Raw genomic sequence first — 15,796 nt, 5'->3', positions numbered from 1 at the left:
TGGAACTCATACAGACCCTGTTCTACCACTCCTCGGTATTTAGCCTGAAGAATTAAAGTCATTATAGTACAGTGATACATGCATACCCAAGTTTATAACTACACAGCTCACACAGTCACATTATGGAATCAGCCCAGGTGTCTGTTAGTGGATGAGTGGATAAATGTGGGGATACATACACAGCAGAATTTCATTCAGTCATAAAGAAGAACAAAATTGTCAGTTTCAGGAAAGTGGATGGAACTCGAGAGCATTATGTTAAGTAAAATTAAGTGAAATTCAGAAAGTCAAGGGTCATGTTTTCTTTCCTATGTGGAAGCTAGAGAGAAAAAATGGATAAAAGGTAGAGGCAGATCTCATGAAAACAGAAAGGGAACCAGGGGAGGAAGGAGAGGAGGAAAGGGAAGGTAGTAGGGAGTGAAATTGACCCGATTATATTATTCTCTTGTGTGCATGTACAAATATGTAACAATGAACACCACTATTTTAATGCACCAATAAAAATGTCTAATTAGAAAAACATAAAAATAGCTGGGAGCAGTGGTGCAAGCCTGTAATCTCAGTGGCTCAGGAGGCCGAGACAGGAGGATTGCAAGTTCAAAGCCAACCTCAGCAATTTAGCAAGGCACCAAGCAACTCAGTAAGACTCTGACTCTAAATAAGATACAAAATAGGGTTGAGGATGTGTCTCAGTGGTTGAGTGCCCCTGAGTTCAATTCCCAGTACCAAAAAAAGAAAAACTATCACTTTGCTAGCAATATAGGGGATGCATTGGCAATTGGTGAGCTAAGAAGCAGAGACACACCCTATAGAGGCTATTGCAAATATCCTGGTGAAAAAAAAAAAGAGAGACCTAAGGCAGTCTTGTGGAGCTTAAGAGAAACAGAGACATCAGGGAGGTGCAGGAACTTAGTCATCAGTGATGGATATTGAGGAAGAGTAGAGGAACAAGTCAAGGATGTCCCTGAGATTTCTCACTTGATATGATGCTCCTCATCAAAATGAGACTCAGGAGGAGGAAGGCCATGTTGACTTCCAGAATTAGGGGGATGATGGTGAGATCAGGTTGGGAGTCTAATGAATTTGAGAAGCTTGAGAGACATTCATGAGGGGACGTCTGAGAGGGATGGCCAGATGGGCCTAGAGTTCAAGCGGGAGGAGCTGTAGTACCGTTGTTGGCTGGTCCCTTTATGGGAAGACAGTTAGATATTATTAGAAGATTCAGGGACTCTATGGTCTTGATAACTTTAGACAGCTCTCTTGGAAGCCATGTTATCAATTTGGGGATCATTTAGAGGTGGTAGAAATGTGAGATGTATTGAAATGACTCCTAAAGAGTTCAGCAGGGAAACTGTGGTCCCCAAGGTGAACCTGGGATTCTTCCCAGTGTTGTTGTTCTCTCTCGCCCGTTCTTCTTTTGAATGTCCCCCTAAGGCTCCTGCAAGAAAATCTCAGTTATTGGACTGTGGAGAAAGTGCATTGGTAAAGAGATGTAAAAAGACATTTTACTAAATATGTCATCTTCTTAATAACCCTGCAAGATTATTAACAGTCCCATTTTACAGTTAACATAACTGAACCTCTGAGGGGTTACATAGCTTACCTCATAATAAGTAGTAAAGTTATAGGTCAAGTTTTAGACTGGTAAAGTTTCATTCTTTTTCTCCTAAACAATACTAACATATTTTTTAAATAACAGGCCTAGTAACCCCTTGATAAAGTTCCTAGTGTTGTTATTGAGGAAAAAAAAAAAGTTTTGTGGAAAGGATTTGGCACCAGTCCCATTTATCAAGAGCAATACTCTCTCTGGATTACCCAAAACTGATTCCTCTGATGCATCCCCTACACCTCACTTCCCCACTTCTTCCTACAGTGGTCAGGTCTGGTGGTTCTTATGGTGCCCTATTCTAGGTCCAGTTAATCCACTTAAGACCCTACCACCAGCGCCATGCTTATCATGTTTTCCCCTTTCTTTCCACCTCCACTTTTCTCTCTATCTCCTTACACCCTAAGCAGTCATAGGGATCCTTTAGTTCTAAGGAAACATACAAAGTCAGTGCTCTGCTTGGAAGCCTCTGATGATTTCTCAACTCACTGAGAACACAAGGCCTCCTTTTTATAAATTTAAAATCTTTAATGATTTTTAGTTGTAGATGGACACATACCTTTAGTTCATTTATTTATTTTTATGCAGTGCTGAGGATCGAACCCAGTGCCTCATATGTGCTAGGCAAGTCTCTACCACTGAGCTACAACCCCAGCCCCAAGGCTTTCTTTTCAAGGCCTTCTGCATTCTGTCCTCTGGTTGCTACTATGATCCTGTTACTGACCATACTTGCTCCACCTGAACCACACTATCTGTTTCTCAAGCACCTCTAACACGTTCTGCACCCAGCAGGGCTTGTAGCCTTCCTGTACTTACTTCCTGTAGTGGTTTTGCCTAGCTATCTGTGTGACCACTCTTTTGAAAATAGCAGTCCCCACCATGCTCCATCTCTGTTCTGCCTGAGTTTTCTTCATCTCACTTGTGTATTAACATCCCCATGTAAGCCCAGTGAGTTCAAAGGCTTTGTCCGATTCTCACTACATCCCCAGCTGCTAGGGTAGCACGTAGCACTTACAGCACTCCTTGAATTATGGAATTAATACGTGGAAGCCATGATCCTGGCAGAGAAGTAGAGTCACTATGACCAAGGACCTGCAGTAATGAAAAGGAGTATCTTGGTTTTCCCAACATGGTTAGCATTATTAGTTCCCCAAGGTTCCTCATTTGTGGATAATTGTGACCAGTTTTCAGAAAACTTGTATACATTTCCCTGGGTTAGATTTGTTATCTGATAAAGGATTGATTTTTCTTCAAACACAGAAGTCACTAGGACAGATTTGCTGCCTCAGGAGATGACTGACAATAGTGCGGTTTCTCATGTCTACAATCCCAAATCTGGAAGTCACTCGTGGGAGTATCTGTGTTTGTGGGGTCCGTTGCATATACTTCCTATATGATAGCTTTCTGATGCTCTAGGAAAAAGACTTCCTTTGATAACTTGACTTCAGTGTCCTTAGTCAAAAGTTTTCCATTGGAGCCCTGGATGCCTTTTTCAGTACATTTTTTCTGTTGTTCTTCTTTTAGGATCTTCTATGTCTCTCATGACTCCCAAGACTTGAAGATCTTCAGCTATATCGCTCGAGATGGTGCCAGCAATATCTTCAGGTGTAACGTCTTTAAGTCCAAGAAGAAGGTAAAGGATCAGTCACTGGTTATCTATAATGTTCCTCTGATGGTCCCAGCACATCCCCAACATAGACCAGTCTCCCTGTTAAAGATCTGGAGGTGGCTGTTTCGATTCCCGACATGGAGGAACTGTCAGTTCTCCTATGTAATGAAATTCTCTTTTAGTTTCATCTGAACTTTGACTTGGTTACATATAAACAGTTGGAGAGGGACTGGCCATTGGATAAGTATTTTGGAACAGGAGCAGGTAGTTGACACCAGGAATGAGGTTGACCTCAGTGTGCATTAGAAAAGAAGCATTGCCATGGACTAAGGTGATCCTTCTGATCAGTGGATCAGTGGGCTTCAAGTCATGACCCTTGGAATCTGGTTTAGACTTAGGGTATGATATTGGTTTTCCTGGGTAATTATTTTGTTAAGGTGGCCTTGATACTTGAGTAAATGCAACCTTTTCAGTTCTATAGAGGCATTCTTCTTCTCTGCCATTCCTCCAGGACCTAACACAAAGAACTGGGGTTTTGGATACCTCCATGGGGGTTAGGAAACCTAGGATTTAGCCACACCTGAATGATTTTATGCAGGCTGCTTCTCCACTATAAATCCTGCTTCCTTAGATATAATGTGCTAATAGCCTGGGAACTATTATTCTTCTGAAGAGATTTTGGAAAGCCCTGTACTGGGGCCTTTAAGAACCCTTATTGATCTACTATTTCTAGAGACGAATAGGGCTGGGAATGTGGCTCAAGCGGTAGCGCGCTCGCCTGGCATGCGTGCGGCCCGGGTTCGATCCTCAGCACCACATACCAACAAAGATGTTGTGTCCGCCAAAAACTAAAAAATAAATATTAAAAAAAATTCTCTAGAGACAAACCACTAAGTCTGACTTCCTGAGAGGCCTTCTCACCTTCTTCCTGCATACTTCCTTTGATTCTATGTAACATCTTATGCTTTAAGGTATTTTTAATAGACTCATGGTTATCTCACCTTTGTCAAGTGGGGATAATAATATGTGACAGGGTCAAGATCAACTAATACAGATGTTCCTTGAGTAATGATGGGGTTATGTCCCAATAAACCCTTCCTCAGCTGAAAATGCCCTTAATATACCCACCCTACTGAACATCCTAACTTAGTAGCAGATCTTACAGTACCAGTGGTTTCCTCTTATGATAACATGATTGACCAGCACTAAGGCTCCTGTCAATGCCCAGCATTGCAGGAGTATCTTACTATATATCATTAGCTTAGGAAAAAATTAAAATTCAAAATTTGACGTACAACCTCTAATGAGTACATATAGCTTTTGCCCCACTATAAAAATCAAAAAGTTGTTATGTCTGACCATCCTAAGTTTGGTTGTATATATGTCCTGTTTCCTATCCTAACTCCATAAAGGAAATCACAACTTGCTAACTTGCCTCTCCTCTAAGGAGATGTGCACCCTTATGCACCCAGCTCTCAGACTTAATTTTAATCATTCATTTATTTATTTTTGTGGTACTAGAGATCGAACCAAGGGCCTCATGCTTGCTAAGCAAGTGCTTTACCACTGAGCTGCGCTCCAGCCCTCGGGCTTTTTAAATGAAAATCATGACATTGTATGGAAAGTGCTAAAACTAGAGAGATGAGAGGGAAAGGGGGTAAGTTCTCAGACTTCGCTTCTAGATAATAATACAGTTGAGATAAAGAGAATGTGAGGAGGCCAGGTTGAACTGCAGTATCAAAACACTGATAGAAGCACAAGTAGGAAGAGGGAGGAAAGAAGGCTAGAGGTGGGAGACACGAGGGCCTGGGAGAAATGGTCTTACCCTCCTTAGAGCTGTAGAGGATCTGGGGAAGAGAGAAAGGAAACTCAGGTTGGACCATCTCTAATGTTCTCTGACAAGTGTCTAAAGATTGAAATTCCCTTAATTCATTTTGAGTCCTTGACCATGCCTCTGACTTCAGTTTTGTACATAGGCTGGACCATGTAAACTTTTTAATTTAATAGAGTTACAAATAGAGTTACCAAGTGCTTTGATAGTTGATCTTATTTTAATATCTTTCCAATGTGTATATAGGAAAGGTAAGATAGTTAATTTTCACCCAGTTTTAGAGATGAGTAAACCGAGGCTCAGAGAGACTAAATGACTTGCCCACCTTCCCACTGTAAAGCATTGGCTATAATCTGGGAGATATATAGAACAAAAGAATTTTTTAGCAAAAAAACTAGGTAAACAGACTATTATATTTGTGGGCTATTTTCTTTTCTCCTCCTCTTCCTCCTCCTTCTTCTCCTTCCTCTGCCTCTTCTTCCTCTTTTTTCTCTCCTCCTCCTCCTTTCTCTTCCTTTTCCACTTCCCCTTTCTCCTTCTCTTTCTCCTCCTCTTCTTCTTTTCCATCCTCTTCCTCCTCATTCTCCTCCTCCTCATCATCATCAGGAGTTGAACCCAGGGATGCACTGTCACTGAGCTATATCCCTAGTCCTTTTTATTCATTTTTTATTGTTTCTTTTTATAGTTATACATGACAGTAGAATCCGTTTTGATGTAATGGTAACCTTTCCCCATCCCCTGCTCCCTTCCCTCTATTGATCTTTCCACCATTTATTTTTAGGTTTTTTAAATTAATGTCTCGTGGAGGTACTCAATGGGGAGATTCACAGTGGTATATTTGTGTATGTACATAGGAAAGTTAGATCATTCCACTATCTTTCCTTTTCTCATTTCCCTTCCTTCAATCCCCTACTCCACTGAACTTTCATTCTCCCTTCTCCCCTTATTGTGGGTTAGCTTCCACATTCCATTGAAAACATTCAACCTCTGGTTTTTGGGGATTGGCTTATTTGACTTAGCATGATAGTATCCAGATTCATCCATTTACCAGCAAATGTCAAAAAGTCATTTTTCTTTTTTTTTTTTGAAGATAGGAAATAATTTATTTTTTTTATTGGTTGTTCAAAACATTACAAAGCTCTTGACATATGTTTCATACATTAGATTCAAGTTGGTTATGAACTCCCATTTTTACCCCAAATACAGATTGCAGAATCTCATCTGTTACACATCCACATTTTAAAAAGTCATTTTTCTTTATGGCTGAATAATACTCCATAGTGTATACGTAGCTCATTTTCTTTATCCATTCATCTATTGAAGGGCACCTAGATTGGGTCTATAGCATAACTATTGTGAACTATGACACCTTAAACATTGATGTGCTGCATAACTATAGTATGCTTATTTTAAGTCCTTTGGATATATGCCAAGGAGTGGGATAACTGTGTCAAATGGTGGTTCCATTTGTAGTCTTCTGAGGAATCTCCATATTGCTTTCCAGAGAAGTTTTACCAATTTGCAGCATCACCAACAGTGTATGACTGTACCCTTTTCCCCACATCCTCACCAACATTTATTGTTACCAGTCCTTTTTGTTGTTGTTTTGAGACAGAGTCTTGCTAAGTTGCTGGGACTGGCCTTGAAACTTGCAATTTTCCTGCCTCAGCCTCCTGGGTCATTGGGACTATAGGTGTGTGCCTCTATACCTGGCCTATATCTTGTATTTGCCTGGCCATCAAACTTAGTATAGCAATACAGACAGAGTGGGGGTGTCCTTCTGCCAAAACCCGAGTCTAAGAAAAATGCCCACTTGGATCTTTGATCTTGAAGTGAAGCCCAGATTCCATTGCTGTTGCTAGATGAAAAGGAGCAGTCATCTAGTTTTCTGTCACATCATTTTTTTCCCATGTCTTGTAGCTCCCAGAGCTAATTCTGATGTCTGGCTCTTCTATTTTCTTTTTTATTTCTTTTGGATTGAGGAGAGGGTACTGGGGATTGAACTTAGGTGTGCATTGCCGTTTAACTACATCTGTAGCCCTTTTTATTTTCTCATTTTGAAACAGGGTCTCATAAGTTACTGAAGCTGTCCTTGAACTTGTGATCCTCTTGCCTCAGCCTCCTGAGTCACAGGGATTACAGACATGTGTCGCCATGCCCAGCTAGCTCTTCCGTTTTGTTTTTTAAATCCTTTCACCCTCCCCTACTGAGACTGTAGCTCTTCCTAGAGTTGGTTCTCAGGTCTGGTGCTGGTTTGTCTACCATGTAGCTAGGGAATTGCTTCTGCATAGCCTGATGTGAGTTCTTTTGCTGAACTCTTGGTGGAAGGGCCAGTTTCTAAGCCATAAAAAGAGAAATAAATTGCTAATCAAAGGGAACAGAATTGGGAAGAAGTGGCAATATATCTCTAGGGTTTTACATGCCATCTTGATTAGCCCCCAAATCCAGTGATTTACTATTTTATAAAACTCTTCAGGTTTAGGGAGGCAATAGTCAGCTTGGTCAGGAGTTTTAAGAGGAAAATCATAGGAATATTGAAGAGGTGATGGGGAAAGTACTACACATCCCAAGGAAATGTGTTTTGCAGGAATGTTCTTGGTCATTAGATGTCAATAGGGAGACCTCTTGCTGGAAGCCAGCAGACTTGGGTGTCCTCCAGAGTCCTTATACTGATCACAATGTGGGAAAACCTTGTATAAACTTGTTGCTGTGCCAGGGTTTTGGTTCCTGCTGTTTGACCTTGCATTATGTCCCCTGTGTGCACACCCATGGCACGTTTCTCATGACAAACCTGTAATGAGGGTGTCATTCATATCCTATAGTTCACCATGGAGAAAGAGTTGAGCATATGGGTTGGGTATCTCAACTTTCACATTAGAAGGCATCCCTATAACCTTTGCTCCTGGCACAGATATTTTTCTGTACCTAGGGATCATCCTCAGTTACTCACAAGTATAGCCAATGTGGTTCCATCTTGGGAATTTTAACCTTAAGCTGTTTTTTTTTTTTTTCTCCAGAAGCTAGATAGCAGATTGCTGCAGGAATATAAGATGGTTCCTTTTAGTCTTATACTACTATGGATTATCTAAGTCATAGTTTAATATTAAGTTAAAAATATCTAGCCTGTTTTGATTTACTGCCATGTGCCTGAGACTGCCCTAAGCTCTATGAATGAATTATCTCAAAAGCCTAGAGAGAGAGGAACTATTATGCTTTTCATTACATAAATGGGAGCCTTAAAGTACATAACTTGCATAAAGACTTATGATAGCATAGTCGAAACTGAACCCAGAAGTCTGACTTGAGCTCACACTCTTAACCACTCCATATACCATTGTCCTTGGCTCATTAGGAAGTTACATAGCTAAGGAGTAGCCTTGTTCCCCAAGATTGATTTATAACTGCATTCTGTTGTAATGAGTCCAAAGAGCTCTTTAACTCTCAATGGCTCACATCACTTTGACACACATTTTCCTTTTTGCCTCGTAGTATCCTTGTGTGATCAATGTTGACTCCATTTTGTAGTTGATGAAAGAAAAGGCCTAGGCTAGTGAGTTAACCATGGGCACACAGTGAATCAAAGATGCCACTGAGATTAGAACCAGGCTTTCTGCTCCCAGTCCAGGGATTTGGCCACTAAAACCTAAAGACACAGGAGCCTCTCTGGAATTGAGTTCCTCCAGTAAGGTGATAGGCTTCTCAGGAAGTGTTTGAAGTGATACAATCTTTAAACAGTGAAATTTATATGGTTTTGATTGGGCAGTATCACCAGTAATGGGATGGAGGGATCCCAGCACCTTTGGACTAGTGCTAGGAAGGAGGACCAACAGCAGGTCTGTTTCTCACTGGGTACGGTCAGTGCAGACTCTTATTGACATTGGCATTTCTTGTTGACCTCCTTGGGAGATATAGTGATAGTGTTCATTTACAAGGTCTTTTGCCTCAAGAGGAGCCTCTTGCCTAATCTCTTGACCTCTCCTGTGGAGTGGACATAATCTTCCTGTCATTTTCTCCCAGTCCTAGGAGGATATGGCTATCTGGCCTGATTGAGAGTGACGGTACTTATTAGCGCATCAGTGCGTGAAGTGTTGGTGATTAACAGGAGCAGCAGGAATCTCTCCATTATCCTCAGGACAACTCCTTGAAATCATTTTGCCTGCAATCACAGCTCAATTGCTTTGGATTAGGAGAAATCATTTTCCCCTGTAATGCTCTCACCATCAAATTGGGGGCCACAGCTGTGAAGTTTGACTCTTTAGAGTTGCAGTAGGTTTTTAATTATGACAGTCATGTGCAAAAGAATTAGTCATTTGCCTGGTGAAATTTAAGAGATGAAAGATAGGTCCTCAATTTAGGGCAAGAGACTGTTTTTCATGTCTTAAGTGGAATTGGGTTGGGAAGTCAAAATATAGAAATCATAGCTGGACATGGTGGCATATGCCTATAATCCCAGCTACTCAGAAGACGGAGGCAGGAGGATTCAAGGTCAGCCTGGGCAACTTAGTGAGACCCTGTCTTAAAAGAGAAGATAAAAAGGGCTGCAGATATAGCTCAGTGGTAGAGTACCCATGTGTTCAATCCCAGAGGGGTGGGGGAATAAAAGGGAATCATAGCCAAATCTCTCTCTTTATAGATGTTGAAATTGGTACCTGGGAAAGTGAGCTGACTTGTCCACTATCACCCAGTGGGTTACTGACAGTACTGAGATTATAACATCCTTTTATCTCTAGTCACTGTGTATTCATGGACTAGCATAGTAGGAAGGAAAAATTCAACTACCTATTGGAAATTTTATGATGTGCTATTCCTTGTCAATGATGAAAGTCATATCTGCTTTGAAACTAAACTTTCCTTGTACTGAGAAATGTTTTGTTATCCATGAAATAACCTGAGGACAAAAACCCAGCCCATCTATCATTTCAAAGCTTTAGTACATTAAATGCTACTATATGTAGAAATCCAAACATACATTGCAAATTCAGCATTGCAAATTCTATGGATCTCAATCATTTGGTAAATCTAAGCTAAAATCATTTACTAAATGTTCAATTCAAAGCACATTAAGAAACATGAAATTCAGTTCTATTTTTGTTGAGATTCCGTGGTGGTTAAGTTTACAAGAAGGGCACTATATTTTATTGCTGTGACAGATGAGAAGAATTATAAATCTGTGAGCCAATCCTGATACTGACTTCATGTAAGTCAGTTCTCTGGAACTCAGAAGGACTTGGCAGACAAATCTTGAATACCCAGAATACATGGGGGTAGAGGTGGGCTGTAAGCTAGAGCAGAGAGCTGGTAGAGAACTCAGAAGTGAGGTTTGCCAGAAGTGAGCCCCTACTCTTCTTTTTCCTTGCCTTATTTTCATCGCAATGATGATCTTCATCTTCATTTACACCTTGTATTTTGTGCTTTTATTTTCTAATTTCCTTGCTTATCTGATGACTTCTTTAATCATCTCCAAAAAATTGTGAAATAGAGAGCTTTTTTCAGGATACTGAAATTCAGAAAAATGCCCAAGATGATTTATTACATCAGCCAAAGATAAAGACTAGTAATAACCAGTGTGTGTGTGTGTGTGTGTGTGTGTGTGTGTGTGTGTGTGTGTGTGAGAGAGAGAGAGAGAGAGAGAGAGAGAGGCTGAGGTTCAAGCTTGGGATCTCATGCATGCTGAGGATATAACCTGAGGATATATCAGCAAGTGCTCTACCACTGAGCTACAGCCCTAGAAACAACTATTCTATAACATGTATATAGCACTTACAAGATTCCAAAGTTTATAGGACCAACAGGGTTACTTAGAATGCGAACAAAAAATACTATGATTTTTTTTAAGCAGGTTCCTACTGTGTTGCCCAGGCTGATCTCAAACTTCTGGGTTTAAGATCATCTTAGCCTCCCAAGTAGCTGGGACTACAGATGCACACTACTGTGCCCAACTACGATAATTTTTCTATGGACTGGTGAAGTACAGGAAGCAACCTTTTGATTTTTATGTAGTTAAAGCTACTACTGTAAGCTTTTGACTATTTTTGACTAGACAACTCACTCTCACTGCAAATATGGTATTGTTTTTGTGTTCATTGCAGCAATTCATCAAATTTTGATGTCGGCTATGTATCCATTTGGTGTCCATAGTAGGCTTGGTATCCAATTAATAGCCATTGCATCTTGACTTGGTTTCTGTCCTGGGTTGTGGGATATCCTGGGTATGGGAGAGAAGGGGATCTTGTCAACATGAACAGGAAGATGATTTAAAGAAACACTCTGAGAAACATGGAGAGAGTTAGTTGAATAAAGTTCTAAGACAGCTTCCTTTCCATCCCTCTTTTTACCAAATTGCCTGTAATTGGTGCTCCCATGAGCTTCAGTGCTCTCCATCTGCAGCTAAGAGTCACTCTGAGGTTAGATATTCCTTTCCAGCTTTGGAAACATCAAAGCAACCGTCTCCAGGCTAATCTCGGTAACTAAAAGCCCACTCATGCTTTGGGGCTACTAATAGAAAATGGCTTTTGAACAGAAAGATTTGATCCATGTGGCAAAGTACTTTCGAGGGCTTATATAAAACTAATCTGGATTTGTACAAAAATTACATGCAGTATACTACAGTATAATGATGCTTTAATAAAAAAAAATAATAATCTGTTAAATTCCAGAGTGGCCAGATCTTGAAACTGGCAAAGGCTGCCTTCCTAACAATCCACTTGTGGTTCAGCTTTTTCCCTGGTTATCTTCAATTTCAATCTTTAAACCTCTACTTTGATTTCCAAAGGCCTGCATATGGTCAGGAGATGTGAGCAACTGCTTCCATGAGAACAAGGTAACCCCCCAAAACAAGTATTCACAGAAATCTCTGAAAGTTGTTTTTAAAGCTTCTCTTTATCAGAGTTCTCCCTCAAGTCCAAACATGGCTTATTAACTATTAATTCCCAGCACGTGTGACTCCTGCCTTCCAGGGTATAAGGCAGAGTCAGTTTTCTAGCCTAGAAAATCAGAAAGCAGTATCACCAAGAGCGGAAGACCTAACATCAGGAGCCCACAGGGCTGTGCAGAGAGCAAATGGAAGAGGGCCAGCCCCTGCCAGGGGCAGATCACCAAACCCACCACCTTCAAGTAATTGCTTCCATAACAAGATTCTCGTGTCAAACCTCTAAAAGTAGACTTTTCACTGGTGAAGGAAGGAGAGCCTAGAAAGTCAAGGGGCATTTAAACTCATGTAGCCATTTAAGGATCAAGTTAGGAGTCATCCAGCCCCTTCTGCTCCTAGAGTGATAAATGAGGAGGATGGTTCTTTTATGTGTGTTCGTCATTCTGTAAAGCAGATAGTTTGATTATTCACCCAGTAACCTCTTCAAGTGCAGAGATATCTCACAGAACATGCTACTGTGTCCTTTTACTGTGAATGACAACAGCCTTCGCATCAAAGAAAAGTAGAAGATAAGTTGAAATGAAACCATTTGGCACTGAATGTGCAAGCCTAGAAGTCACGTCCAACAATACCCTCCTACATGGAATCCATTGTACCAGTTCAGACCCAAAATACAGTGGACCCAGGAGTTCTCCTCAGATGCTGTTGAGAAGGAGGGAGATGGTGTCACTCACCCATTTGATGCCAGCATATGTATGGAAGAAGTGATTCCCTTAGGATCTTTACGCTTCTGTTATTAGTAAAATAATCCTGGCCTTTCCTCAACTACCTTTTATTTTGTGTTTTAATTGCTTTTTATTGCAGAGAATTACATATTCAGAATAAAGCATTTCTTGAACACTTACTATATGCCTTTCCCTGTGGGAGGTGCCATCATATATCTACTTATTGATTCCTCTGTATGGCAGAGGAGACATTACTTAATACTAGTAATAAGCTTTCCTGTAAAAGATTAGAATTTACTATCTTCTGATAAAAGGAGTAAGGGACCAAAGATCTGGTTAGATGTGTGTGAATAACACTTTTGGGTGGACCAGCGTCGTCTTTTCCACCAGAGAGTTGAGCTTCCTGGCCCAGCCTCCTAACTAGGGCTCAGCTTGGTGTCCAAAGGAGATGTAGAAGCTGGGGTGTGCTGGCCTAGCTGGTTAGGCATCATGTCCTTCAAATCACACCTGTTCCCATGTTGGGGAAGTGGAAGAGCAGGGACACCTTGCTTAGTACTGGTGCCTACTAATTCTCAACTTCCTGCGTAGAAAGAATAGTTGTGTCTCAGATACTGCAAGCCTGTGGTGTGAGAAGGGGCCTAGGCCTACCCTTTGGACCCAGGAGGGAATTAAGGGTGAACACAGAGAGCAGAGGTTCTTATCCACCACCAGGTGATGGGGGACCTCAGGACACTTACCTGTCTCCTGTTTTACTTAAGTTTCCCATCACCCATGTCTCTTAACTGAGTGATCAGTTAAGAATATCTGTCTAGGGCTGGGAATGTGGCTCAGTGGTAGAATGTTTGCCTGGCATGCATAAAGCTCTGGGTTTGATTCCTATCACCACAAACAAACAACAAAAACCATTTTTGAGGTAGGAGGGTTTGTCCCCCTCTCCTGGTACTAGGGATTGAACTCAGATGGGCTTTACCAACAAGGCACACCATCTCCAGCTTTTTAAGTTTTGAGATAGTCTCGCAAAGTTCCTGAAGCCTGGCCTCAAATTTGGGATCCTCCTGCCTCAGCATTCCACATTGCTGGGATTATAGTTGTGTAACACCATGCCCAAGCAAGCTAAGAGGTTTAAATTGTAAGGTTGTTCGAGTTGGGGAATATATAAAGAGGACTAGAAGAAGACGGAGATCTTAAAATGACATGTGGACAATGATTGACCTAATGCCTTTCCATATTAACGGGAATGTTTTGGCCTGAAGTAAAGGGAAGGAATGTTACCCCAGGCCTGAGGAAACAAGCAAGGATAACAAGTTTAGCAGAGACTGGATTCAAGCAGCAGTCCATATGTGGTGTTCCAAGGCCTGAGGAATTCATGAAGATAACAATGAGAAACAGGAACAAATCTCATTATTATGACAAGCATAAATGAATCATTTATTTACCCTTAAACAGGTTCTATAAATTTACCAAAACACTGGGTAGCAGGTTATACTGCAATACCAATTACCTCATGCTTTTAAGAGGCTCCTCTTGCCGGACACAGTGGTGTACGCCTGTAATCCCAGTGGCTTGGGATTATAAGTGGCTCAGCCGAGGCAGCAGAATTGTGTTTAAAGCAACTTAGCAAGGCCCTAAGAAATTCTGCAAGATCCTGTCTCTAAAATACAAAAAAGGGCTGGGGATGGGCTCAGTGGTTAAGCACTCTATTCAATCCCCAGTACCCCCACCCCTGCACAAAAAAAGTTCTTTTTGACTTCTGATGTTACCTTGGGGGTTTCAAATGTGATCAGTGGACTGTATGATATCATCAGGTAGTCCCAACGAATCTAAAGTCAGATCACCCCAGACATGATTGATGTTAGGCTGGGTTATTGGGTGACAATCACAGTGATATATCTGAAGTCTGTGGTGGAATATTTGAGAGCCACTGGGGTAAGAGCATGTGGAGCATTCCCAGCCTGAGCTCTGAAACTCCGTATCTCATAGTTGTCTCATTTTTACTCCTTGAAAGGAGGTTGAAAGGTGACAAGTCATCAGATTAGAGTAAGTGATCCACCTTTGAGACCCTGTCCTGAGAACCCTGCCTGTGCCTCTTCCTCACTGCCTGCAGGTGTTGCCGAAGACTCTGGGAACAGGTTTCTTTGTCCTCCCCTCCTCTCCTAGTTAAGCAGTGGGACACTGGGAGTCAGGGGCTAGTTCTCTTCTTTGGCTCCTAAAAGAAGAGGTTAAACAGTAAAACAGGAGAAAATAGCCATCCAAGTGAGCAATATCTTATTAGAGTAAGCCTCGGAAAGCTCACCTTGGCCTTAGTTAGCAAAGTGTCAGTTGACTCTGATGTTAGGCCAAGGCTTCCAAGCCCCAGAGCATCACAGCCCTAGGTCTATAGGAGCTCCTAGGAAATCTGACATCTGGAGAAAGAAACAGCTGAGTTCCTCTTGGTTTGATGGGCCTATTAAACACTTGATAATGGTTGGCAAAATGATGTTGAAGCATATTGATTAATATGGTTATACTTAGAAGGAAAGAGTTGGGGCTAAGTCTAGAATTGGTATATTTCTCAGCATATGTCCTTTCGGTTGATTGATTGTTTCAAAACTATGGTGACAGTTTCTATTTTCTGGAGTATTTCAAGAAGGGAAAGTATTTTTGTACTCTTCTTTCTGAATATGTACACATCTGAACAACCTTAGGATTTCCATCTCTTTCCTTTGCTGGTTTCCTGGGCTTTTGATCACATGCCCCTTGCACTTCCCACCCACCCACACCCCTTCTTGTGTCCTTGTAGCGTCACCGTAGCCTTCACTCGTCCTTCTCCTTCCTCTTCCCCAGAGTCAAGCTATGCGAATCGTCCGGACGGTGGGGCAAGCCTTTGAGGTCTGCCACAAACTGAGCCTACAGCACACACAGCAGAATGCAGACGGCCAGGAAGATGGGGAGAGTGAGAGGAACAGCAATGGCTCAGGGGAACCAGGTAGGCACCGCGGATGCATTGGGTGTGCAGAAGGAGGCAGGAAGACTACCGCAGTGGATCACTGCCCCAATGCCAGGTTATTAATTTACTTAAATTAAAAAAAAAAAATTCCATGTTTCTCTCTAGGTTCCAGATTTTTTCTTTAAGGTATATGTACTATTGTGTGTGTGGGGTGTGTGTGTGGGGTGTGTG

The 15,796-nt window shown here is 41.5% G+C and overlaps 1 protein-coding gene across 2 annotated transcripts in view; it reads left to right on the top strand.

The window, feature by feature from the left end:
* Nos1ap (nitric oxide synthase 1 adaptor protein) overlaps nucleotides 1-15,796 on the top strand; it is a 291,877-nt gene that overhangs the window by 247,998 nt on the left and 28,083 nt on the right. For both annotated transcript variants that reach the window (XM_026412681.2, XM_026412680.2), the window contains exons 5-6: nucleotides 3,131-3,239; nucleotides 15,463-15,604. In XM_026412681.2, the coding sequence (XP_026268466.1) occupies nucleotides 3,131-3,239; nucleotides 15,463-15,604 (251 nt within the window). The remainder of the gene's footprint in view (nucleotides 1-3,130; nucleotides 3,240-15,462; nucleotides 15,605-15,796) is intronic.

This window comes from Urocitellus parryii, chromosome 11, assembly GCF_045843805.1.
Source record: "Urocitellus parryii isolate mUroPar1 chromosome 11, mUroPar1.hap1, whole genome shotgun sequence".
NCBI lineage: Eukaryota > Metazoa > Chordata > Mammalia > Rodentia > Sciuridae > Urocitellus > Urocitellus parryii.
This window is presented reverse-complemented; position numbering and strand designations above follow the sequence as displayed.